General features: G+C 44.3%; 1 protein-coding gene and 1 long non-coding RNA gene across 4 annotated transcripts in view; one reads left to right on the top strand and one right to left on the bottom strand.

Annotated features, from left to right (window-relative positions):
* Positions 1-1,510: 1,510 nt before the first annotated feature.
* Positions 1,511-23,128, top strand: LOC141374644 (uncharacterized). Its single transcript, XR_012381689.1, has 3 exons — positions 1,511-1,592; positions 21,249-21,456; positions 23,000-23,128. It is a non-coding gene; the product is annotated as an uncharacterized lncRNA (long non-coding RNA).
* ABCC2 (ATP binding cassette subfamily C member 2) overlaps positions 1,586-26,116 on the bottom strand; it is a 65,476-nt gene continuing 40,945 nt past the window's right edge. The window contains exons 18-33 of one of the 3 annotated variants that reach the window (XM_025880720.2): positions 25,858-26,025; positions 22,982-23,162; positions 17,833-17,956; positions 17,407-17,542; positions 16,483-16,702; positions 16,188-16,342; positions 14,820-14,975; positions 13,163-13,362; positions 11,665-11,791; positions 9,668-9,769; positions 9,096-9,239; positions 8,050-8,208; positions 6,899-7,065; positions 4,911-5,105; positions 4,133-4,264; positions 1,586-2,824 (exon numbers count right to left, since the gene is read on the bottom strand). In XM_025880720.2, coding sequence (XP_025736505.1) covers positions 4,135-4,264; positions 4,911-5,105; positions 6,899-7,065; positions 8,050-8,208; positions 9,096-9,239; positions 9,668-9,769; positions 11,665-11,791; positions 13,163-13,362; positions 14,820-14,975; positions 16,188-16,342; positions 16,483-16,702; positions 17,407-17,542; positions 17,833-17,956; positions 22,982-23,162; positions 25,858-26,025 — 2,364 coding nt within the window. In that variant the 3' untranslated portion in view covers positions 1,586-2,824; positions 4,133-4,134. Of the gene's footprint in view, positions 2,825-2,850; positions 4,265-4,910; positions 5,106-6,898; positions 7,066-8,049; positions 8,209-9,095; positions 9,240-9,667; positions 9,770-11,664; positions 11,792-13,162; positions 13,363-14,819; positions 14,976-16,187; positions 16,343-16,482; positions 16,703-17,406; positions 17,543-17,832; positions 17,957-22,981; positions 23,163-25,857; positions 26,026-26,116 lie in introns of those variants that run through there. The other 2 variants (XM_073904321.1, XM_073904323.1) reach the window with 2 other exon arrangements.

Genomic DNA, 26,116 nt, shown 5'->3' on the forward strand with positions numbered 1-26,116 from the left:
TTTTTACTTTCAGCATTTGCATATATTATGCCCCTCCCTGGTAGCCTGCAAAGCTTCTGCTGAAAAATCCGCTGACAGCCTAATGGGGTTTCTCGTGTATGTATAACAGTTTTCTCTTACTGCTTTTAAAATTCTCTAGCACGACTTTTTGCCATTTTAATCACTATGGGACTTGGTGTGGACCTCCTTGGGTTGATTTTGTTGGGGGCTCTCTGCCTCCTGGATCTGGATTTGTTCCCTTCTCCAGCTTCAGCAAGTTTTTAGCTATTATCTCTTCAAATAAATTTTCTCATTCTGGGATTCCTATAATGTGAATGGTATCATACTTCATGGTGTCACTGAGTTCCCTTAGTCTGTTTTCATTTCTTATTTTTTTTCCTCTCTCCAGCAACATGAAGTCTTTAAAAAAAAAAAAAAGTTTAGTGTCTAAGTGGAAAACTCCACACATACAGCTAAATATGGTCTCAGCTCACTAAATTGTAGCCATTTAAAGATTTAAATGTCAATATTTGTACAACAGTGTTTGCTAATTTTTTAGTAAAGTCATGATCAATGTGCATTTGTGATTAAATGTGTTCTCATCCTATGACATAAATGGAACAAATTTCTTCAGAGAGTATTTCAAAAGGCACTTATACAAAACTAGCCTGCAAAAAATTGAGGTTTGATTGGTATGTTTATTCTTCCTCTTTGTGCCAATGTATCAATGTGAAGTTACTTTTCTTTCCCTATTGCTGCACTGTTAGCACACATTTTTCCCATTGTGCTTTTTATGAAGATTTTCTGAACATTGGAAAAAATGTGAGTACTTGCTATATGCTAGCCACTAGAGATCCAAAAACTATGAAACTGTTCTTGTTTTCAAGAGGCTCACAGCTTAGTGAGGGAGACCCAAACAGAAAATTATCTGACAAAGTGATATAGTAATAATAAATTAGCTGGGGAGTAAACAGCCCCAGTTCTGGTAAACTTAAGCAGAAAGGAAGTTTTCAAATGATAGCAGGTAGCTCACTGACTCCCTGGGAGAATAAGAAAGCCCTATTTGAAATCTTTGAACCCAGGAATGATGCTCAGTATCACGCAATATCGCTGGCCCCCTGGTGCTAGAAACCCCACCAATGGAGAAGAGCTGTGACTGTCACAGTTAGCACCAGATGTCCGTGCCTGTGTGTCCCCAGCATCTGAATCAAAGTCTGGTTTTGGTGTATCTGATTAAAGGAAAGACTGTTATAGGCAGAAGGAAATGGGACAAGGAAGTTATATTAGCAATAAGCAGATTGGTTGTGGCAAGGTGACCTTCCTTTAGGAGACACAGGGGTCTGTCAGGCAGATTACCTCAGTAGTATTGACCAGGGAATTCCAGATTGACTGGTTTAAGATTCCATTCCTGGGAAAGGCTGAAACTATAAAGTAGGTATTAAAGTCTCAGTTTGTTGGCATGAGGCTTAGCATAAGTGACCCCATTTGGGGCTTGTTATCTCTTTCTTTAACAGGAATTAGAAGAAATGTGATTGGACCAGATGTTTGGGAGCTCTGTTATACCATACTCTGGATTGCCACTGAATGAAGGGTTTAAACAGAAGAGTAACCTGGTCAGTTTTGCATATTTGATCACTCTAATAGCCATGGATGGATATATTTAAGAAAAACAACACAGGATGCAGAGATACCTGTGCCCTTCGATGTTATGAGAACCTGAATTGTAGCAAAAGGGTTGGGGGTAAAGAAATAAAACCAGAAGGGCCTGGTGGTCAGTGTGACCTGAGAAGAAAAGGAAAAGTTAAGAGTGATGCCCAGGGTTTTCATTTCGTAGGACTGAGTGGACAGTGAGGTCATCACTGGAGGTAGGAAGTAGAGAAAAATCTTTTGAGTGGAGGGAGTGTAAGGGTCTGTCAAGTAGAATGCGTTGAGTGTCAGATGCCTGAAGGATATCCAGGTAAGAATAGCTGCAGGCAGCTGAATATATGAATGTCATAACTGGATGAGAGGAAGGGGCTAGAAATGAGAATCAGAGAAACTGGAAGGTCAAGGACCAAAACATAGGAATATCTTAATGCTTCAAAGGCAAGTGAAAGAAGGAAGGAAAGTAGGAAAGAGCAAGCATATTATAAGTGGCCCAGAGTGGGGATTCAGTTATCCAGGGTCTGGGCCAACAAGATTTGAAATGGGAGGAGTCATCACCAAAGTTTTAGATCCAGGCTCGTTCTGGTTTCCACCACTGTCACCGGATGTCTTAGTCATCACTTCTGAGAAAAGAATGACCTTTACTTCTCTTTATTTGCATCAGTAGGAGTAGGTAGGTCAAAACCCCTCCGCCATTGAAGGAAAAAAAAATCAGCAAATTTGTTTCTGGTCCTGGCTCTGCCAGAAACACCCATGTTTTGACTTTGGATATTCTAACCCTCCTCAGGCATGTGCTTATCTGAAAAATAAGAGACTTTAACCTGCTGATCTCCAAGGGTTCTATCAGTTGGGTTAGTCAGGAGACAGAAACCATTATTTTAACAGAACCATATAAAGAATTAAGTAGGCACTGAAGAAAGGGCCAAAGGAAAATAAGTATCAGAGAGCTAGCACCTGCCAGAAGCAGCCGCCGCCCAGAAGGCACGCTGCTCGCGTCTCTGAGGAGCACGATGACCCTGGTTCCAGGAGTACGGGACAAACTGAAACCCGAGCTGCTGTCTGTATGCCTGGCCACTGCAGACAACACTGCTCGGGTGATGCTGCTGGGCGCAGAGCAAATAGTTCAGATCCCTTCCTCATCCAGCCTCGCAGCTATTGTGCTCTTCCTACAGGAACTTTCGGCGTCGGAGCATCTCAACAGCTCAAATGATGAATAAAGGAAAATATAATTTCATCACTGAAATGGAAGTAAAGAATATACTGAACCCAAAGTAATGGGACACAAAAAACCCTGGAAGATAAGAAGGGTCAAAGCTTAGGGTGACTTATGAAGCCTGAAGACTTTGACCTCTGTTGACATACAGGATGCCAAGGCAAGAGATAAAGCCAATGCCTGTCAAGATAAAGAGTGTAACAGGAGACCCTCTGATAAACCTGGACCCGGAAGCTATATAAACCTTTATCTGCAGTATGTAGGTAAATGAGGAATAAACCCCACCCTGCAGAAGGAGTCAGCAAGGCAATGTGTCTATCTCCAACCTGGTCAAGGGGAGGAATCTCCCTTCAGAATTTGTAAACCATGGGTTAGTTCTTGTGCCAGATTATGGTCTGAAACCCCTAGCGGAGAATTTAATTCAAATTGGTTCTGGGTAATGCCCCCAAGGGACAGGTAAAAGCTTTCCCAGGAGAACTCAGGTTCAACTCAGCTTTCAAAGAATGCTCACAGATAAAATGCTGAGGAGAGTGAGCTTATGGTCAAAATTCACAAGGCACACAAAGAAATAAAACACCTTGAATACTAACCAGCAGAAACCTCAGTAGTAACCAGGGAAACATAAATTAAAACCTCAACGAGATACCAATTCATACTCAACAGATGGACAAAAAGTGTATTAAACTGGCATTATCTAGTGTATGCATGTAAGCATGTGCATACCCCCCATTCCTACCTTATAACCTAAAGAAACTCTTATACATGTATCTCATGTGTAATGTTCCTAGCAGTATTGTCATAATAGGAGAAAAATCCCTAGAAATAACCCTACTGACCAACATTAAAATAGATACACTGTGGCATATCCACACATTGCCATACGGCAGAGGAGGAGAATGGACCGACCTCACTATGTGCATCAACATGGATGAATCTCAAAAATAATATTGAACAAAAGCCATATAAGAATATGTCAAGTATGAGTCAGGCCATTTACATAAATTAAAAAAAGATACAACTTGTTTAAGGGTACATACCAAGTAGTAAAACTAAAATGAAAAGCAAGAGGATATGATTATCACAAAATTCAGGATAGTAGCTATCTCTGGGAAGGTAAGTAGGAAGGAGGTATAATCAAAGTGGGATCATCAGAGCGGGATTGGGGGGGACGGTCTACTGTAGCTGGATATAATAGGATCCTTCTTTAAAATGTACATTGTACACACTTCTGTGTGATATCTCTCTCAAAAAGTAAGCAATGATCCTTATAGTCCTTTTCCAACCCATGGGACCTACTGTCAGAATGATGTGCTGTTCACACTTTCAATGCCAACTTCTTTGGCCATCAAATAAAAGGGGCCCGAATTTCTCAGCAGTTCTTGAGGGCTGCCGTACTCTACAATCTTCCCATTGTCTAGGACCATTATCCTGAAACAAAGGAGAAAGAAAGGTCTTAGCAGCATCTTAAATCTTGGCCTTTATAAGAACAACCAGGACTAAGTCATGGTATATTCATTCATAAAAGGCTACAAAGCAGTGAGAACGAATGGACTGCAGCTGTCTGCATTAACATGGGTGTGTTCCATATATAATGCTGAAGAATCAAGTAGTAAAGAATATATACAGTATAAGTCCATTTACATAAGTTTTTTTTTTTAAAGATATACATTGTTTAAGGGAGCCTGTGGTCTCCAACCAGGTTCCAAAATTACTGACATCACTCCCATATTTAATGTACTATGCCAGAGTTGGGAAGAAGCAGAAAACTTCTAGTCATGGTTCTGGGGCAGCTGCTGAGAGCCAGTGTAGTTGAGAGGATCTGTGGCCGGGCCTCCACCTCCCCACACTTGGTTAATAATCATATACAATTGCCCGTTTTACCCTCAAGTCTGTTCCCTTAACCCTGTTGGCTTTCATTAGCTTGGTGTATAATTGTGGACAAACTACTGGAACTCTCGGTTTCCTCAGTAAAATGATGGTGGCTAGACCTTCAGCTGTGGGAGATCTTGGACTGATGCTATTCCTGTCGCTCAGGGGCTCAGTGGTGTCTGTCAGGCTCCGTCACCACACTCACTTGTCGCTGTCCATGATGGTGTGCAGCCTGTGAGCGATGGTGATGGTGGTGCAGTGGGAGAACTCCTTTTGGATGGTCGTCTGGATGAGGTGGTCGGTCTCTAGATCCACGGCGGCCGTGGCCTCGTCCATGACTAGAATCTTGGATTTCCGAAGCAGAGCGCGGGCCAGGCACAGCAGCTGCCTCTGCCCGATGCTGCAGCCAAGGGAACAAGCCGCATTAGCCCCGAGGGACCAAGGCCGAACGGGGTTATGTGCACACATGTACGTGCACTGCTCATGTTCCAGGTCCGACTTTTGAAACCCCGCCTCCGAAATTCCCCCAGAATTAACACCTAATAGAGGAGGCTAAGACGAGGTTTTCCAAACGCTCTCCTACCGTAGGTGCTTCATTTTAAAATTCATATTTCTGGGCCCTGCTCTTCTCAAGCAGAATGGGGAGGAGGCTCAGGATGTGTATTTTTAATGAGCACCCCAGGCAAGTTCCATGTTTAATGAGTTTGGAAAACCCTAGCCTGGGAACGGTTCTCTGCATCACTAGATGACATCCCAGCACATCAATAGCAATTCCAGAGTAAGATGGAAGGCCAAGTTCACCACAGCAGTACTTGACCTGACACCATTAATATAGGATGACACTGCATCAGAATGCCCCAGTGGCATTTCTTAGTGGCCTTAGCAAACCCATTCATTATTTTAATGTGTAATTCTAGTCTCAAGGCTAATTATTTGTTCAAGGCCTTCTGCCTTGATTAGAGACGGAGCTATCTAATGAACATGATGTCTTGGTGGGAGATGCAATGTATGTGGAATTCGAATATGCTTGTAAAATGCAAATCGCTTTCATTTGTTAAAAGCCAGTAATGAAGGCTGGACCTCTTACTTATATAAAGCAGCTTTGGGAAATGATGTGGAGGAAATATTCGGGAATTCGCTAATTGCTCTTTCCTGCTGTGGCCATTAGGGAACATATTAAACAGAGGGTGGCTAAAGTTCTGTAATTCTCCATAAGAAAATTTCTGCAGGAGATGAGAAGTCACCCAAGATGAACTTCCAGTTTTCCTCTGTAGTATCCGCACAGAGACCGGGCAAAACTGTAGTTTGTACCTCACTCCCGCCTGGCCCTGGGGGGCTTCCTAGAACAGCCTGGGGCCCAGGTGCCAGTCTGGCTTTCAGCTGCTGTCTCTCTCCACGTGACCCATCTCCCATCACTCACCAGAGAAATGGAAGTTTCAACGCCTCCAACCCAGGTCTGAAATCAAGGCCCTGGTCATGCCATTTAGGTGTCCCCCAGCATGGACAGAGAAAGAGGGTAGGATTTGTTGTTCTCACAAACCAGATGTGTCAAGGGCCCCGGGTCACATCCTGCCAGAGGGGCCCACACAGCCCCTCACCCTGCGTATTCGCTACATGACGTTATCTTGTACACGATCAATATATATTTGTGCTAAAGGGTCTTTTCCATAGGCCTAAAGACCCACTTATATCTTGCTAGTTCCTAGATCTGTTGCTGATGGAAAACAAACAGGATGGCATTCTATACCGAGGCTACACACTGAAGTCACCTGGGCCCCTGATTCAATGGGTCTGGGATAGGTACTGCCTGGGCTTTGGGATTTTTATATATTTCCCCAAGTGGTTCCAGTGTGTAGCCTAGTTAAGAATCCATGCTCTAGGTAGTGCTTCTCAAGCTGTAATGTACACACAAATCACCTGGGAATCCTGCTAACAGGTAGATTCTGATGAGTAAGTCTAGAGTTAGAGTCTGCATTTATAACAAGTTCCCAAGGGAAGCCAGAGCTTACTGGGCCTCCCTTCTGTTCTGAGCTTCCTCAGCTCAGGGTCCCATGCCCTGCTTACCACTCAAAAGGCACCCAGGACTGGAGGAATTCTATGATACCACGGACTACCTAGCACCAGGAACAAAGGGGTGCTTCCCCCCACCCCCCCTTCCACTGCCTGTAGGGGAAGTGGGTTATAAAACGTTACCTAAGGTTGTCACCAGCCTCTGTCACTTCGTGAGACAACCCAAGTTGCAGCCCAGACACAAAGGATTTGAGGTGAGCCAGCTCCAGGGCCTTCCAAATCTCCTCATCTGAGTGGTTGTTAAAAGGGTCTAGGTTCATCCTCAAGCTTCCAGAGAACAGGATGGGATCCTGCAAGTCAAGGGAGGAGGGGGGCTATTGAGGCTCATGACAAAAAAAGGGTCTAGCAGTTTTTTGTGGCCAGGAGAAGGCAAATAGGACTGGCCTGAGATGCAAAGCTGGCTAGTTGTCAAGCTTGTGCCAAGTTTCCGCACTGAAGACTAGAGGGGCAGCCACAGGATTAAGAGGAGTTCTTGGTTTTGTTTTTCATTCTGAGATTCATTTATGGATTTCCAAGTTTGCCTCAGCATATCTTAAGAAAGTGAGGGGAGTGTTCCACACCCTCAAAAGAAACTCAGGCCATGGAAGTGAAGGGATCTGGGGTGGGCAGGGAAGGGACAGTACAGTCATGGAAGAATTTATTAGGCTTTTGAAGAAGCTGGAGAAAAGATTACATCAAACTGAGCAAACACCAGACAAACCAAAACCACCCCCAGAGACTTGGCTACAAGAATAGAGGAGGAATGGTTCTAATTAGGACCCACATACTGCACCCCCCCCCCCAAGAAGCCTCCAGGGCAGACCTTATTTGGTAGAGTCCAGAGAGGAAGCCAAAGGGAAGCCTTTTTTGCTGATCCACTAAGCGTTCCACTTGCTGGCAAAAACCTGCCACAAATTCCCTCCGCTATCTTTTAACCATATCAAATGGGGAGTATAAAGCTTAATGGTTTCAAGCTTCAGCAGCAAAACTGCTAATGTTGATTGCAAAGGTCTTGCTAACCCAGGATGAGCTCTAGAAATGCTAAATAATCATCTGCTCTATTTGACTTCTGTTGTGTTGCTGCCACCTAGCGGTTAGACACTGGCAGTCACAAGCATATCCTCACAAAATGCCAAAGTTACTGTTTAAGTTTTGGAAAGGATGTGTCTTCGGTGTCCCGGGTAGCCTGCAGAAATGACACTGATAACTGAATATTCATCAAGAAGAAGATGCATATGTTTCCTGCAGAAAAAGCTGCCCCCTGCCGCATGTACCGAGTAAGTTCTAGAGCTCACCTGGGGGATGATGGTCAGTTTCTTTCGGAGGTCATGGAGCCCAATGGAAGCAATATCTACTCCATCAATGATGATCTGGCCACCTGCAGCCTCTAGGATTCTGAAGAGGCCATTCGTCAAGGATGACTTCCCAGCTCCTGTCCTGCCGACCACACCAATCTGTAAATACAGTTCCTTTGCACATTAGTTCACCACGTACTTCTTGGGGGGGGGGGGGAGTGTAGCCTGCGGCATTCATAATCCTAGGTGGAAAGAGGCAGTGATTGACTACTTCATCTCTAAGATGTTCAACTGATTTTGGTTTTGGTGAGAAAAGTGCCCAGATGTCAGAAAAAGATGCCTTCTCATTCTACCTTCTCAATTGTTGGTTGATCAGAACTACAATGACTGTTGGAAATGGACACAGAAGCAACTGTTGTTCTAATTATGACTGGACATTATAGTTTAAAAAAAAACTTTGTTTAGAAGTGAGGAAAAGGGAAGGATCAGGCCTCACATCAGTTGAGAACCTCATCAGCAGGACCTCAGCATCTTTACCCAGACTTTTTTTTTTTTTTTTAACACACATTTCTACATTTTCACATCAGACCCCAAGTCCTCGGAGAACAGGAACCCCACAGGAAGGTGCAGGACTTTGTAGACCAGAGAACTAAGTCATTCTCTCTGCAGGGATCACCTCCACATTGCTGTTCTCACCAGTTCCTTCACTAGGCTGGGTGTTTCCTGACTTCCCCTCTACAGGTCATGGCCCTTACAGGAAATGAGCTTCCATCAGCCAGAGGGGAAGATGGTGCTGCCCCGGTGCCAGGAGGGAGACAGGGAAGGGCTGAGCAGAAAACCCTTCCAGCCGCAATCCGAGCCCTTGTCGATATTCTGCCCTCTGGTGGTGGCACTGTGTCCCTGCACCTCCCCAGGGCCGAAGACTGCGCGGACCCTCTCATTCCACCCCGATGATGAAAGCCGAGTCCAGCTGCTTTCCACTCCTGTGCCCAACTGTGTTCTGATCACAAGGACTCATGTTCGGGCCTTTCTTCCGCTCCACTTACCTTCTCCATGCTCCTGATGTCACAAGTAATCCCTCTCAATACAAGATCCAGCTCCGGCCGGTACCGCACTTGGTAGTTGTTAAACCGGATCTCCCCTTTGCTGGGCCAACCTGGGGGGGGTCTCTTATCAGTCACCCAGGGTGCCTGGCAAAGAGACAGGAAGAGAAGTGCTTTACATGGTGGCAACTCACTGAATAGTCCCCACAGGACTCACAGACTAGAAGGATAACAGTGTCCTAGCCATCTGTGGGCATCTGCATCGACTAGAATGAATTAGATGAGTACTTTCAGAAGGTTCCTACCCTATTCAACTAAAGAAACTCCATTCCACGATACTGCTCTGCAGACTTCCAGAATGAAGACACCTTTAACTTGGTGCATTCCAAGACCTGACCTCCCCCTAAACCATTTCCTATTCTTAAGTTTCAAGAAATTGGGTTAAATTAGAGCAAGGCAAACTTTAGGAGAACCTTTATGACTCCATGTGAAATCACTAGACAGGGTAAAGATGCTCTCTTGAAGGAAACATTTTCCTTTTGCCTTGTCCCCGGGTTCTTCTAATTCCTCCTTACCTCGTTTTCCACTTTTATGTACTCATTTATTCTTTCAACAGCCACAATGTTGGTCTCTATTTCTGACGTCATCCTCACTAGCCAGTTCAGGGTCTGTGTGATCTATAGAAAAACCAGAAGACTAAAGATCATCCCAGGCTCCGAAACCAACTCAATTGGTCAAACTTTAAGGTCAGTCCAGTGCCTACTTTCTACCTAGCACTACGCCGAGCTCTTCGAGAGGGCAAGGAAAAGTGTTAGTGACGATCCTCACCTCCTTGGGGGAGGCAATGAGACCAGTGTGGTCTGGAAGACAATTAAGTGCGCAACTTTGTGATGCTCACATGAAGGACAACATGACCTTGGAGGGGCTTGGGCTAACCCAGCAGGGTTAGAGTTGGAGGTTGGAGAAGCCAGCAGGTGGTAGAGTGGGACCAGAACTCCGATCTCCTGCCTGTAAACCTAATGTTCTTTGGGGAAGGAGTAGTGGGTGGCATTCTATAAATGGGGAAAGGATAAGAAAAGGCACAGGGTAGGAAAAGGCCTTCCAAAAAGCTGCTTCCACTCTCTGCTCTCAACAAGAGCCCAAACCTCAGGGTGGAGCATTCACATGGACCCTCCTTTACCCCAGTAAACTCCTGCCTACAAAAATACATCTAACCAGCAGTAAGAGGTTGTCAAAGTCTGAGCCAGTCTAGAGTCTAGGGAATCTGTGGATTACTTAGAGGCAAGCTTCTTTCACACATAGACTTAGACCAGGGAGTTTTTGTTGAGCAAATGGTGGTTAAAAAGAGGGAGAGTACAGGATGTCGGAGAGAAGAGTAACCACTTGGTGTAGGTCGAACCAAACGAAATTGTTGATATTTGAATGTTTTTGTTTTCATTCAGTCTAACAGTTGTCTTTGCCCCATCTTCCCGAGGTTAATAAGCCTAAAAATGGGGGGGGGGCATGAAGGAGCAGGGGCACGAGGAGCTGAATAACTCTGGTGAACAACAGAGTCATTTTGGGTGCCCCACCATGATTGCTTTGGGCCTTACTAACTCCTAATGAACACAGCACCATGCAGAACTGACTGGTAGTTATGTGAACCAATGTATTAGTTCCAAAAGATATCATGAAAGATGGCCAAATGACTCACTGAGTATCATTTACTGAATATTGATTGTAGTGCCAGCCACAATTTTGGACACTAGGAAATAATGTCTAACAGGTATTGCCTAGTCATGCTAGGGATGCGTTATGTAGTTTTATTGGATTCTACATTCTTTATTAGAATTAACTCTATTCTGGGATTTAAGAAAAAGATAGGAGAAGATATTCAAAAGACTTTCTGTTATTACTATATTATGGAAAAGAACTGGGGACGCCTGGCTGGCTCAGTTGGTGAAGCATGTGACTCTTGATCTCAGGGTCATGCGTTGGAGCCCCACACTGGGCACGGAGCCTACTTAAATGAAAAGAAACTCATTTATTCTCTTGACTAGAATCAAGCAAAGAGGCAAAGAGAACTATCAGTTTAAGTCACATTGAATTGCTTTCTTTTTTTAAGATTTATTTGAGAGACAGTGAGTGAGAGAGAGAGGGTGTCTGTGCACGAGTGTAGGGGGAGGGGCAGAGGGAGAGGGAGAGAGGATCCCAAGCAGACACCACACTGAGCAGCACAGAGCCCAACGCAGAGCTCTTATCTTACGACCCTGAAATCACAACCTGAGCCGAAACCAAGAGTTGGACTCTCAACCCACTATGCCACCCAGGCACCCCTCAAACTGCTTTCTTAACTCCCAAGGGCAACAGAATTTTTGTCCATTTTTCCACATGACACTAGTACCTACTTAGAAAGGGTAGGGAACATGTCCATATGTTACACAATTAGTAAGAGACAGAGCCAAGGTTTGAACCTCAGTCTTACCTAGTCCCTCTGGATCTAGAAAGGAATAAAGAACACAACTTCTGTGGTATACTGTAGACTCAATTTAAGAATAAATGCATTAATTTAACTCCCAACCTTCAGACTCACATTAAGCGCGTTGGACAGAACAAAGCCCACAGTGTCTCCACTTAGTGTATCTCTATAAATAACCATCATCAGGGATGAAAAGAAGACAATCAGGTTCCCAATCAGCTCCAGACGAACTGCAAGCCACCTGTAGGGCAACAGAACCAGAGAGAAAAGGGTCACTGATGTTCACCTCCTTACCTTAACCAGCAACCTAGGTGTTCATGGAACATTCTGAGAGGGATTGAGTTGGTTGGGCTGTGTTCTCACAAGATGCCTCAATTTGACTATACCATATGTTCCTAAAGTCTTTTAAATTAAATACATTGCATTTTAAAGGTACTAGAGAAGTTTGCTAAACTAAGGGAATCTTATGATTCAGTGTCTCCCATACGTGCCAAATCATAAGAATCATCTGAAGTAATTGTTAAAAATACAAAATTCATGCAAGAAAATTCTTGGACTCTTCCCCAGGAGATTGATTCAGGGAGCCTAGGGTGGAGTTCAGGAATTAACTTTTTTTTGTTTTTAAAGTAAACTCTACCCCCAGCATGGGGCTCAAACTCACAACCCCAAAACTGAGTGGCATGCTCTACCGACTGAGCCAGCCAGGCACCCCAGGAATCTGCATTTTTAAACAAATGTTCTAAGTGATTTCTTTTGATTAGGCAGGGCAAACAATGCCAGAGAATCCATTTGTAAAGTTAGAAAGTAAGCACCACGTGAAGGTTCAATGTACCCTGATTTCATGATTTTATTTTTTATTTTTTAATTTTTTCATTCTTGGAAACTATCTAATAAAGTATCTTTACAATCAGAGTCTTGTCCTGACCTCTCCATGTTCCAGATAATACTGAGCATCATGAGTCTGCCTTTGACACTTTAAGAAAATGTGGAAGCCACTCAGGAATTTTCACTTCCTGAAAAAGACCTTCTTCGTTCAAGGACATACCACTTCTTGCCAACGTCTCATAATGTTGCAGAAATGAAGAATGTTCACCCTACCTGGGGACTCACCTCATAGGATATGAGCTTTCCCTTTATGTCATCACTGGAGTGATGACTATGGAGTCTCTTCCCTCCACCCTCAGCTTCTTTCACCACCCTACGAAGAGTGTCCTGCCTATGGAGAATCTCACATCTGCCCTCAGGGACGCCAACTACGAATGCCCAGCTCACCCAGCACTTGTTCTGTACTTGGGATACCAAATGCTTATAGAGGTTATTTGACTTCCACCAGAACTCTCTGATACAGGTTGTGTTCTAGTCATTGTAAAAACAAAAAATGAGATTTCTCTTAGAAGGTCAAGGCATTTTACCTATAGCTTGGTAAATAGCACAGTAGGCACAGCGACCCAGTCTCTAACTCCAAAGCCCATACTTTCTTCTACTTACATGACAGGCATGATTGGCCACAGTGAAATTCACATCACTGACTACATCTGCCCTCTCATAGTTAATGTCAAACATGTAGAACCCCAAAGCGCATATTTGGGTAAATACCCAGGGGCAGCCTCACCTGTTAGAGACAATCCAGGAGAAGACACATTTCTGGTTGGTGTCAATCCCCACCTCATTGTGTTTCAGAAATCGCTGCTGGTGCTCAAAGGCACGGATGATGGACAAACCTGACACAGTCTCACTGAAGTGAGAGTAGATTGGGGACCTGGTGACAGAGTCCAGACGTTTCAGCTGGCGGGAAGTGGCCACATAAAATATCTGGACCCCAAAAGTAAAGAGTCAGTCACAAAATCATGTTGTATATGCAATACCTCTTCCTCGGTGGCCCTGACCCAGCATCCTTCACCTTGATGGGCACAGCCCATATTTGAACAGGCTAGAAGCCTCCGGCCTCACCTCTGGCTAGAGGAATGATGAGAGAGGCCCAAAGGAAGAGGTTGGTGGGGAGCGGAGGGCAATGCGAGTGCGACTATAGCCACATGAGGAATTTTGTCAGCCTAATCCATACTCTCCCCAAATCTGCATACATCGTCCAAGTGAGAGTTTTTGTAGCAGCTAGAAAAATGGTCTCCAAATGGATTTTGTAAATTGCAGCTGGGATCCAAGGAGCGTGGAAACTGGAGATGGGCAGGAAATGGCCAAAGGTATCCTGAGGTTTAGATAGAAATTGAACAGAGTCAGGTAAGTGACCAAACGGTGCTGCAATGTTGTGTGAAGGTAGAGATAGTTCTGGAAATGTGTGGAGTGTTCAGAGTCTAAGAACTAGAACTAAAAGTGTACAGATGGACTTTGAGACACAAGGGTTGAAGGATGAGATTCAGTGGTGCTACTAGATTCTGTGAAGATTTGTTGAAACCAGGGAAGAGCTGGGCATTTGAGAGTCAGAATTCAAAATGTTATAGCTGGAAGTTTCCTTCAATATCCTGATTCTTATTTGTTGGTTTGTTATTAACGGCCAAGAGGCTGTTATTGAGATAACAAGGTACCTGAGGAACTTAACACAAATACCAGGAGGTGTCACCTTACCATAGATGACAAGGCTGCCCTTGAATGCAAGAGTTTCAGAATTGTTTTCCCAAGGTGAACAGGTCATCCCAAAGAATCCTTTCCACAGCTTGCCTCCCCTCATCAGTTTTTAATATGGGAATGGAGTCCCTTCCTCTTGCCCCAGTGTTTTTGTGAGGCTTGGCTTTCAAGCTACCTGTTCCCTCAAGAACATGTTGACACTGAACCTAAGTCATCCATAGACATCCCAGTGAAACTAGAACTGCCCTGGGGTGAAAAGAGATCTAGCTCCTGCTGAGAGACATCTCCCAGCAGATAAGCCTAAGCCAATCAAGGAAGCAGCCACAGCATAAACCTTCTAGAAGCAACCAATGACCTACCCATTATGGGGGATCTTACAGAACTTCAAGATCATCCAGAGCCAACCTCAAGGTAGTCTTGGATCCAAACATAAATCTGCCCCACATAAGCTTCTGTGGGGCAGCAGCTAAGGTGAGATTTGCTGTGAACCATATACCAAGTCTACTGGTGCTGACACTTGAGCTTTAGACAGTGGCCTATGGGTCCTTGGTGTATCAATATAGGACTAAATGACAAAGATGCTGGAGAGGAGTGAATGACTAGCAATAGACAAAAGAGAAGATTCTCAGGAAAGAGCCTGGGCTTTTGTAAGTAGAGAGGAGAGGAGACCTACCTATTTCCAAACCTACCTGAACAGACATATAAATGAGGCCAAGAGGAATGATGATGACAACGAAGATTGGAGTGGCCGTGCAGATCATGACAAGGGTGCTGATTATTCCCAGGAAGCACAATATCCAGCTGCGCAAGGATAAGGGAAGGGTATCATCCACTGTGGAAATATCCTAGGAACACATAATTAGAAGAATGGTATACTAATGGATTCCTGTGCCATTTTCCATCTTCCTGATTCCAGCAGAGAATTTGTTTGATTCTGGGTTCCCAGTGACTCCTTCATTTAATCATTTCATGACATTCATTTGCAATATACTGTTCTGCTCCTCCCAATAACCAATCTCATTTCTGTAATTTCTTCATCTTTTTAAATCCCTCCAAACAGATATGCAGGCACCCTTCACTTTTTCAATAGACTTGGTAAAGGTTTTCGCTCTTCTCAGGGAAATTCTCATTTGTCAAATTTATTAAACCATTCATACATTGTAAGCTAATAGAGCCTTACAGTAGGTAAAGCCTCCTATAACCAAGCCAATTCAATTAATCTAACTGTAAATGGGTCCTAATTCTATTGAGTACCTAAATAGAACCTGGCACATAACTAGCATTCAATTTGTATGAAGCCTCCAGTCAACAAGCTCGGTCAGTAAGCATTCTAGTGCTCCTATCAGGTGCTCAGTAAGTGCTGTTGAATAAATGAATGCAAAGAGCTCCAGGATCTGCAGTACATGGACACCATGGTTTAGACCCTCATTAAAATTATAGGTGGCTCTCTTCCATAGTCCAGACCCAATTTATTCTTAAAGTAGCAAAGATAGAAGCAGGAATGGAGCAGAGACCAAGCCAAGGGTTATCCTGTTTTCTCTTTTATTCACCATCCTAGCCAGTGATTGTGCTTTTACTTGTGTTTTTCCTTCTGCAGAATAATCCTTCTCATTTTGTTGCTACCGCCAACCCCCTGCTCCACCATCTCTCTGGCTAAGTAAGTTCCTTCTAGGACTTAAGTTTCATGTTTTCTGACATTTCCCATCTTGTCACCCAGGCTGAGCTAGTACTGCTGTTCTCTGTCACTGTTTTGTACTCCCAGAACACCACTATATACACACTGTTACTGGTCTTATTGTCTTTTATCATACTCCTTTATTTCCTTGGTTGTCTCCCTCACTAGATGGTGAGCTCCTTAAAGGGCCAGAGCTTTTCATCTCTGTGTCCCCAGGATCCTTGGGACCTCACACAAGGTACGCAATAAACATTTGCATGCTAAGTGGACCAAAGAACTCTAACTGCACTGTGTTGCCTAGGGGGACAGGAGAATTCTGTCCCTGTCAGAGTGGAAAGATCCTCAGCATAAAAACACATCATACAGCCATTTACATACTTACACCAGCAAACCTGTTCACAATCCGGCCTGTGGGTGTTGTGTCAAAAAAACTCATGGGTGCTTGAAGGATATTGCTTAGCAGTTGCCTATGAAGGATGTTTGATGCGTGAGTGGAACCATGGGCATTCCAGAGATTTGCTATGAGCACAAATGCACCTAGAAATGGAACCAGTTTAGTCAGCACGATGCACAGGACTTGTCCCAAGGACACAATGGCATTTTTTCCCCGAGTCTAGGTAAAGTACATAGACCAGACAGATTCTCTAAGAGATGGCCGTCACAACCACCAGACGTACCTTGTACTAATCCCAGAGCTCCATAGACGCCAATTCTCAGGTCCCTCTGAGACGCTGGATAGTTAGTGCCATTAAAGGTTTTAGAGTCATTGGTCCAAGCACTGAGCCAGAGGTTGGATCCAATATAAGCCACAGAATTGATCACATAGGCAAAGACGATGAAGAATATCGAAAACCATCCTATTGCTCGTAGGTACTTCAGGTAGTTGGAGAACTTCACCTGAAAAGCCCCCACCCTCAGTGTTAGAAATCCTAATGGCTTTTTGTGAGGAATTACCTAGAATATCAATCACAAGGGGGAGTGGAGTCCCCTGGAAAAGTGGATAGCAGGTAGCAAAATTTAGTAATCTGTGGTCTATTTCTGCATTGGGCCAGGATAATAATCGATGCTGAAATATAGTGCAGGGGAAATAACATCACATTATTAATGAGCTTCTAGATGCAGTTAAGGGAGAAAGAGATAAAAACAGTGGGACAACAACACACACAACAGAGTGGGATGGGGTTTATACTGCAGACCTTGGAATTTGTTTTCATTAATGTGGACTTAAGTTAAAACCAGGTCTTGGGTTTAAGGTCTTAAGTTTTATTAATTTGAATTGTGTGCTCTCAGATTGATTTATTAGTGTTCTCTGGCTCCCAGACTTGCATCTCAAAGCAGTTTTGTTGTTCTCTCCACTATCAGAATTGAATTACTCATGAAATGTGCTATGAGGATATTTACGGGAAACCTCATTCTTGGAAATATGATTTGATAGAAAGCCCAAAGCCTCTACCAACATTTCAATGACGAATTTAATGATTTGCAAAGCACACGAAACCTATCCCTCCTGTAGGTATGTATTCAAGTCATCAAACTTCTAAATGTTCAGATCCCAAGCCTTATAGATCACCGCAAATGTTACTTTTTATTGTGGTGCTCACCTTTCCAGTTTGTATGAATTCCTTCTTAATTAGTTTCTGTCCTTTCACCAGTTCTTCCTCCTCCTTCAGGGTGTTCACATTCCGAGTTTTCAAAGAGTTTCTTAGGGACTTCCGATGCTTGCTATTGGACCTAGAACTGAGAAATTGAGGCGGGGGGGACACATTCTTGAGCGTGCAGGCGCATCCTGGGGTCTTCTTGCAAGCACATGTCGCAGTCACTCTCTTTACATTGAAGTGCATTTCAGAACAGATGGCTCTGGGGAAACACGCCACCCCACCCCTCCTCTCCTCTTCATTCAAAGAAACAAAGCAAGAGCTGGGAGTGTCCCGGGGTCCCCTCCCTCTGGAAAAGCCCACAGAGAAAAAGAGAATGATCAAGTGGAAATATGGAAGTGACAAGGGCTGCCAGTTGACGAGATGACCAACTTGCGACTGAGTATTCGATGAAGACTGTTCTCTCGTTTCATGGTTAAGGAGGCCACATCCTCAGGGATTTCCTCCACACTGGGCATCAGCCCACAGTCATCTTCTTCTTCAGTGTCCTCATTGACTAGGAGATACATCAAAGGTTAGGGAGATGGCGACACAGAGCTGCAAAGTTCTATGAGCAAGGAGAATTCTTTTCTGATCTTGCTGGCCCCTGAGCAAGAGATCCCAGATGTACACACAGGCTGATAATTTTGCTCCAGGAATATTACTGATTATTAGTACATCTTCTCATTGAGAAATACCAGGATAAAGGAGAGAGGAGTTTCTAGAAGAAGAGAAATTGGTCAAAAGGAGAGAAATATTCCCAGAAGCTTCTCAGTTTCTTTGTAGCAGGAAAAGAACATTTTAAGGGTCATAGTAGATAAGCAGAAGAGTCCCAATTCTCAGAATTGACTAAAGAGGCAAGTGTAAATGAAAAATGTTCTTGAATTTCAAATAACTTTACAAAGTTTTATGAATTTATTTTATTTTATAAGATTTTATTTATTTATTTGAGAGAGAGAGAGAGAAAGACAGCATGAGAGGAGAGAGGGTCAGAGGGAGAAGCAGGCTCCCCGCTGAGCCAGGATCCTGATGTGGGACTCGATCCCAGGACTCCGGGATCATGACCTGAGCCGAAGGCAGTTGCTTAACCAACTGAGCCACCCAGGCGCCCAAGTTTTATGAATTTAAAACATTATTTATTTTTATTCCTTTTCCTTTTAGAGAGGGATAGGGAGAGAGGGAGAGAGAGAGAGAGAGAGAGAATTCCAAACAGGCCCCAGGCCCAGCATGGAGCCCAACATGGGATTCGATCCCACAACCCTGGGATCATGACCTGAGCTGAAATCAAGAGTCGGATGCCTAACTGACTGAGCCACCCAGGCGCCCCTGAATTTAAAACATTTTAAAAACATATGCTGCAATAAGAAATAAATTTTAAAAATTAAAAATAAAATGTAAAACAGCCTGGGCATCAGTGGCAATGGTAAAGACTTCTGGAAATTGATAACTCCATAAAAGCAATGGCAAACTATTATTAAAATCAACTTTATAACTCTGAAATTAACCAGTCTTGCAGCAATCCAAGGAACATTTATTTAAGAAAAATGGCTAAATCTCAGTAAGAACAATAAGTTTTGTGATAGTTTACCCCATTCCCATCCCCTCTCCCCTTAGATCTGCTGGAGCCTAGAATACTAATAACCTCACAAACATGGTAACTACAAAAAAATCAGCAGCCTCCTTACTGCTGGAGGGAACAGAATGTGTTCAAAACTGTCCCGAAAGCCTCATCCTGGAACCAAATCCAAGTCTGTCTGCCCAATAAACAGCAAAGGCAATCACTGAGATACTGAGTATTCAGCAAGGAAAGGGTTTATGCAAGAGGAGGCCAAATGAGGAGATAGGAGGACGAGCCTCAAATCTGCCTCCCCAAAGAAGGAGAGTCAGGGGAATTTAAAGGTAAATGAAAAAAGGTCTGGGTAAAAAGTTGCAGTTGTGATTACCAGTCCCGTTAACCCTTTGGTTACCAGTTTCAATCCCTGGAGAACAGTCATTACTTGACCTGGCTGGCAGTTCTCTAGAAAACTCCATTCACAGGGCTTGTCTTTATTGGCCCAGACTTGGAGCTAGCTTAAATAATCAGCAGCAACTATTTAACATCACAGCTGCCTGAAGGATTATTACAGTTGGGGCAAATAAGAAGCTAAACAAAAACTTAAAAGGAAAAGCTGGGGAAGAAGATAGCCTTAGGGAGCTTTGATATTTTTAATGTATTTCTAGCAATCTAGAATGCCATACACATGGGTAGGGCTGTGCACATGTTCAAAAAAGAAGTGAGAAGGCCCTATTCTCTTACCCCTGGCTAACCTTCAGACTCTGGGCAAGCAGGAAACAAAAAGGTGAAGGAGAATCATGAACTGCCTGCTGGAGTGTTAAGAACATGCCTTCCCTCCCACCACATGCATGCGCACACAAAGCCTTTCAGAAAAAGCTGAGTGACTTCTTGATTACAGGTCCTTAAGGAAATCTCTGTCCAATCATTAGCGACCAACCAAGCAGAGACTTCCGTGGCCACATATGACAAAGAATACAGATTTCCTAAGAACTAGTTCAGGAAACTAGACAGGAGGAACAACAACAAATCCTGGCAGTGGAAGGAGGGGAGAAAAATCTTATTTCCAGAGTTGCATTATGTGACCAGTTTTCAACAAAAAAATGTGAGACCTATAAAGAAAGCAAGCATGGGACCATATACAGGAAAAAAAAAACAACAGTCATCTGGGAAGTAAGTTGGAGTTACCAGAGAAAGACTTTAAATTGACTGTTATAAATATATTCAAAGAACAAAAGGAAACCATGTCAAAGATCTAGAGTATGAGAATGAGTTCTCATCAAATAGAGAACATCAATAAAGAGATCAAATTTAAAAAAAGAAAATAGAAATTCTAGAAAAGTACAATAACAAAAATGAAAAATCCACCAGAAAGGCTCAAGGGCAGATTGACTAAGGAGATTGAGCCTGTGACTTAATTTGATCAACCATTTTAGCAGACATGCTGCCGGCTTGGATTGGAGGGGACAGAGACAGGACTAAATGAAGGGACCCTGCCAGACTTCTAGGATTCTACAGGCAGAAAATGTACCAATAGAGGATCCAGCTGTGAACATGGGCTATCCAAGAAAAGGGAAACATGACCCTGGGGTTGGCTCCTCCTCAGTTCCAAAGGGTGGGCCCACTGCCCAGGGCTGGAGGGGTTGAAACCACCAGCCCAGGTTGAGCCTGAGCAACAGACAGCATCAGGCCAAACAAGATCATTATCAAACCTTAAAATCTGGTGGAATTTGCCCTGTGAGATTTTAGATTTGCTTGGGATTCATGACCCCTTTTTTCCTTCTGATCTTTCCCTTTGGAATGGGAATGTCTATCCTAATGCCTGCCGGTCTTACTACTGAAGCAGATATCTGATTTTACAGCTTGACAGATGGGAGAAGAATTCTGCCCCAAGACTCCAAGTCTCACTCACAACTGGATTTACATGAGTTAGATGATGAAATGTGGGACTTTGAATTGACATTCAGATGAGATTCTGGACTTAGAGTTGATACTGGAATGATTAAGACATTGTGGATGTCAGGATGGCACGAATGTATTTTGTACACAAGAAAGATACGAATTTGGGTATGTCAGAGGACTGGTGTGCTAGACTGAACTGTGTCCACCACCAAATTCATATGTTGAAATCCTAACCTCCATTTCCTCAGAATATGACCTTATTGGGAAATAAGCTCATTGTAGATTTAGTTAAGAGGAGGTCAGACTGGAGTAAGATGGGCCCCTAATCCATTATGTCTGATGTCCTTATACAAAGGGGAAATTTGGACGTGGATGGACACATGCAAACCACATGAAGATGAAGGCAGAGAACAATGTGATGTGTCTACAAGCCAAAAATGCCAAAGATTGCCAACAAAGCCCCAGAAGCTAGGAGAGAAGCCTGGAACATGTCCTTCCCCAACACCTTCAGAGAGAACGAATCCTGCCAACACCTTGACTTTGGACTTCTAGCCTCCAGAACGGTGAGAAAATAAATGTCTATTGTTTAAGCCACTCAGTTTGTAGTGCTTTGCTATGGCAGCTAATTAAGAAACTAATACAGCAAACCAGTATTGATACAGGTCACCTTGCCCTCCTGCCCTGCCCTTCATTCTGCCATGTCATGGCCTATACCTTGAGTCCCAGAACCGACAACAACAGCATGCCAGGCATTGCTCAGAAATAGATAATCAGTGTTTACCAGAACAAAGGCTGGATGAGCTGTTTTGCAAACTGACCTTTGTACATAAAGGACAGGATTCTTCAAAGGAGCCATCCACCCATGGGGGTTTAGAACAGAATCCAGAAATTCAGATCATAGCCAAAGGCGGCAGGGGTGGGGGTGGGGGGAAGGGTAGACTTAGCATAGGGAAACTGTTGGAGCAAGTCATGGTGATGTGGTTGACTGAGCAATGACTCGGGAATTAAGCATCAGACACTGCCCTTTGGGTTGGGACATTTGGTCCCCAGGCAGGTGGCTTTTAGTTTTCTCCAGGCCAGTGCCTAGAGTACATAAGGGCTGATGGAAAATTCTGGCCTCTGCTGGTTCATGGTGCCCCTGCCCCAGTCTCCTGGGATGGCTGCCAGTCACCCATAGCATCCTGTTCTCTGCTCCTGCCGTATCCCTCCAACACTTACAGACTTTACGGTTTAGGCTTTTCTTTCCATCTCTTGTGCTCCCCAGGGTGGTTTTGAACACATTTCCGGACTTCAATGCCTGCATGAGTCCCCACTTGCAGGCTCTGTAGCTACTCCTTCTCCCAACTGGCTTCTGGAATGCACCCTCCAGATCTTGCTTTCTCAGGCTTCATCTCCTGCTGGTAACTGCTACCCGAAGCAGATACCTAGAACTATGTACAGGACTACTGTTGGCAGATTCTTGGGAAGGTCCTCAGGGATCAGGGCCATTGCTGACCAGAACTAATTGATGACCCCAGTGGTGGTGGTATTAAGGTCTATTCCTGGGTATACTGTGAGACCATGCAACTGCCATGATTTTTTCTGATTTGAAACACCCAGTGGTTTTTGGTATATTGGTCAAGATGCCTTTGTTAGGGCTTATCAAGAATTTTGCAGTACACTATTAGTACCAGACTATAAAGCTGTCCAGGAAGTGGTTTTAGTGGATTCAGGGTAGGTGGGGTGGGATGTATAATTTGAATCAATAGAAGCACAGCATCCCTAAAAGGGGGCCCCTGATGCCACTAGTGTTTTTTCCACAAGGGCTAATCACCCTAAATCTTTAGTCATACCCTTCTAGTGTCCATCGACTGCATGTCAGAGACCATATGAGCAAGATGAGCCCCCAGTTTGGCTCAGGCACAGAGTTTCTATGTCTGTGTTTCTTTACAGAGACATAATACAGAAAGAACAGATTTTGGATCTCTGGATAATTTGCTTCCAAACCTAACCTACTGGATACTTAATAGTTCAGCAAGTAAATAGCAGTTTATCACTCCTACCCTTTCCATACCCAAGCTTTATCTTGTTCCAATCTCCCTTACATACCTGTGGCCTCTTCCTCAGGACCCGTCTGTTTTGTGAATGTCTTCAGGATCTTAGCAAACGATCCTTTCTTGGCCAGCAGAGTGCTGTAGGATCCCTTCTCCAAGATGGTGCCATTCCCCAGAACCACGATCTCGTCCACTTGGGGAAGAAAGTGAATGCTATGTGTAACCAAGAGTCGAGTCTGAAAAAACAACAGTAAATTGTACCACTGCCTTCCCACTGTGAGATTCTCTGTCCACAACCATCCTTGGCTTGCTCTTAAAAAGGAAAGGAAGTAACCTCCTTGCCTTAGCTAACTTCTCCTATGGGTAGCTAACTTCTAATTACCCAGAATGTCTACCACTTTCCTTGGCTTGCTCTTAAAAAAAAAAAAAAAAAAAAAAAGAGAGAGAGAGAGAGAGAAAAAGAAAAACAGTCATCTTAATTCACTGTAGGGCTGAATGTAGCCCTGACCATTTGACTTCTTTTGCTTCCTCTTTCCTTCCCAGTACCTCATCCTAACACCAGACCCTGTGTGTAAGATGAGACTCCTTACCTTGTGGATCTATTCAGTTATTTTCCTGTAGTGATATCGAGGTTTGCCCTACACACATTCTTCCAGCTTCCTGGGAGCTTAGGAATGTCTCTTGAGATCAAAGCCTATCAATATAACCGATGCATACAAACCTAATAACTAGCTAACTAACTTCCCCTTCAAATAACCAGCTAACCAACTGAACTAACAAGAGCTGCTCAGATTCTTTCAGCACATTAGAGACACTGTAGGGGCATCAGACTTTATCTTCAGCTCAGGCCCTCCCTGGTGTGGGAGACTCGGCATCCTTTGTATTCCTGTGTATTTTCGAACCACACCAATCAATGAAGAAGGGACTCCAGTTGGAGAAAGACAAAGGTTCATGGATCAGAAATGCGGTTCAGACAAGGGTCATGGGGTTGAAACGGGCCTCTGGAGAGATAACCCAAGCTACCGCCTCTGCTCTCTACTTCATAGCCCCACAGAGAGTAGATCCCTCTTATCTGGAAGACCCAGGAAATGCTTACCCTCCCAGTCTCTGCTCAAAGTCAACTCTTCTGGGAGCCTTTCCTGAGTCCCCAGGTAAGACTTGGGTATCCCTCTGAAGCTTCTATTGTAGTTTGTATAGACTGCCATTAAAATCATTCTTGTATTACAATATTATTGTTTGCTTTTCTGTATATCTTCCCATTAGATTGTATGTTTACTTGAGAGCAGGGACCAGACCTTTTCATCTGTGCATGCCCAGGCTTTGCAACAAATCAGGCACAGAGTGGTATATGGTTCATGAATGTATGGAGCCAAGAGGCCTTACAGACAGGAGCCAGAACCAGGACTAGGAGGGAGGGTGAGTTCCTGTTGGCTCACTGATCCAAGAGAGGCAAAGGGCCTCAGAAGGACCGCAGCCCACCTATCCTCTAACTGGTAGCAAGCAAAAAATCTTGAAAGAAACAGGCCAAACACAGATGGAGTTTTACTGACTAGTGCTGAGGGAGATGTTCTTGACAGCCCTCATTCTACACTTGCTGTTGGTGAGCAACACATTCAAACCCTCAAGGGGCTCTGTCAGCCCACTGCGTCTGGGCGAATGCGCTAACTGGCCCTCGGTAAGGAAAGCCTAGTCTTCGCCTACCGCCGGCTCTTGTGACTTGTTCTGGCTGCCTTATCTGTGCCATCTTTCAGGAGCATTGTGAGAACCAAGGAGCCAACGCAATCAAAGTGCTTAGCACCGGCCTGGGACATAATGAATACTCAAGAAATGTTAGCTTTTTTTTTTTAATGTTCAAGTTGAGTCATCCCTTCCAGGCATAAGCATTCCTATGTCCTGTCCTGCGAGGGATCCAGGGAAGTGCCTTCTTAGAGCGTAGCTCTAATACCTGCAGGATGACCTCTGTCCCACCAGTGAGGTGAGTTGTTGGGTCCTCTGGGAGGTTTTTGGACACCAACCAGGTGTCCAACAATTCAATTCAATTCTGACACTGACTTCCTGGAATTGGCACAGTCTCCCATGAGACTGACCGGACTTCAGATGCCAGTTGTAAGTCTTGGGCCACCCATACTTCTGACCAACTAGCTATAAAGCCCCTTCCTCGTGAACAATAACTTGCTAGAATGGCTCATAAGATCTCCAGAACACACTTGACTTATGTTTGCCGGCTTGCTATAAAGGCTACAACTCAAGAAGAGTCAAATAGAAGAAATGTACAGGGCGACGAGTGGGGGGTGTGGGCGGCACCTGTGGGGCTTCCCCGCTCTCACCGCCTGTGCCATCCTCTTACCACCTTCACGCCGTCACCAGTCCAGAAGCCCTCTGAATCTCATTGTTCACAAATTTTTATAAGCCTGTCTTCAGCCCCTCTCTCCCTCCCCAGAGGTTTGTAGGGGGGCTTAAAGCTCTAACCTGCCCATCACCTGAGCTTTCTCTCCAACAGCCCTGTCCTGAGGCTAGCAAGGGGCCACACCCTAAGTCACTCGTTAGGCTTATGAACAAAAACCACTCCTACTATTACTCAGGAAATTCCAAGGGTTCAGAGGTCTGTACCAGGAACCAGGGACAAAGACCAAATATAGGTCTTATTATACCACAGGTCTCAAAGTGCCTTTTATCACAATTGATCATCCTAAGAGGCTCAGTGTCAGAGCCACAGAATAAGGCTGAAATTAGCCAGTTCCAGCACAAACCATGACCTCAAGATGGGAGGTTTCATGGGTCTTCTCCTGGGAGACCACTCCTCAGCAGCCTAGGAGGCAGGTAAATAAGGAAATTTGCTTCAGGACAGCAGCAGCCCTAGGAGATGTGTCTCTCCAACCCCACCCCCACCCCCACCCCCACCCCAAGGTCTTCTTTGCTTTAGTTTCTCACCTTGCCTTTCAGTAGGCCCTTGGGACCCAAGACCTTATTGAAAATATGTTTTTCCACGTGAGCATCCACGGCTGACAGGGGGTCATCCAGAACATAGATGTCTGAATTCTGATAGATAGCTCTGGCCAGACTAATCCGCTGCTTCTGACCCCCACTGAGATTTATACCCTGAAGAAGAAAATAATTTCTATTAAGCACTACTCCATAGTTCTGCCTTCACAGAGACTACTTATTAAGGAGGGGAAAGGAAGAGATTTGC

The sequence above is a fragment of the Callorhinus ursinus genome, unplaced genomic scaffold (assembly GCF_003265705.2).
Source record: "Callorhinus ursinus isolate GAN/ISIS: 27379988/994484 unplaced genomic scaffold, GSC_fseal_2.0 scaffold20, whole genome shotgun sequence".
Classification (NCBI taxonomy): Eukaryota; Metazoa; Chordata; class Mammalia; order Carnivora; family Otariidae; genus Callorhinus; species Callorhinus ursinus.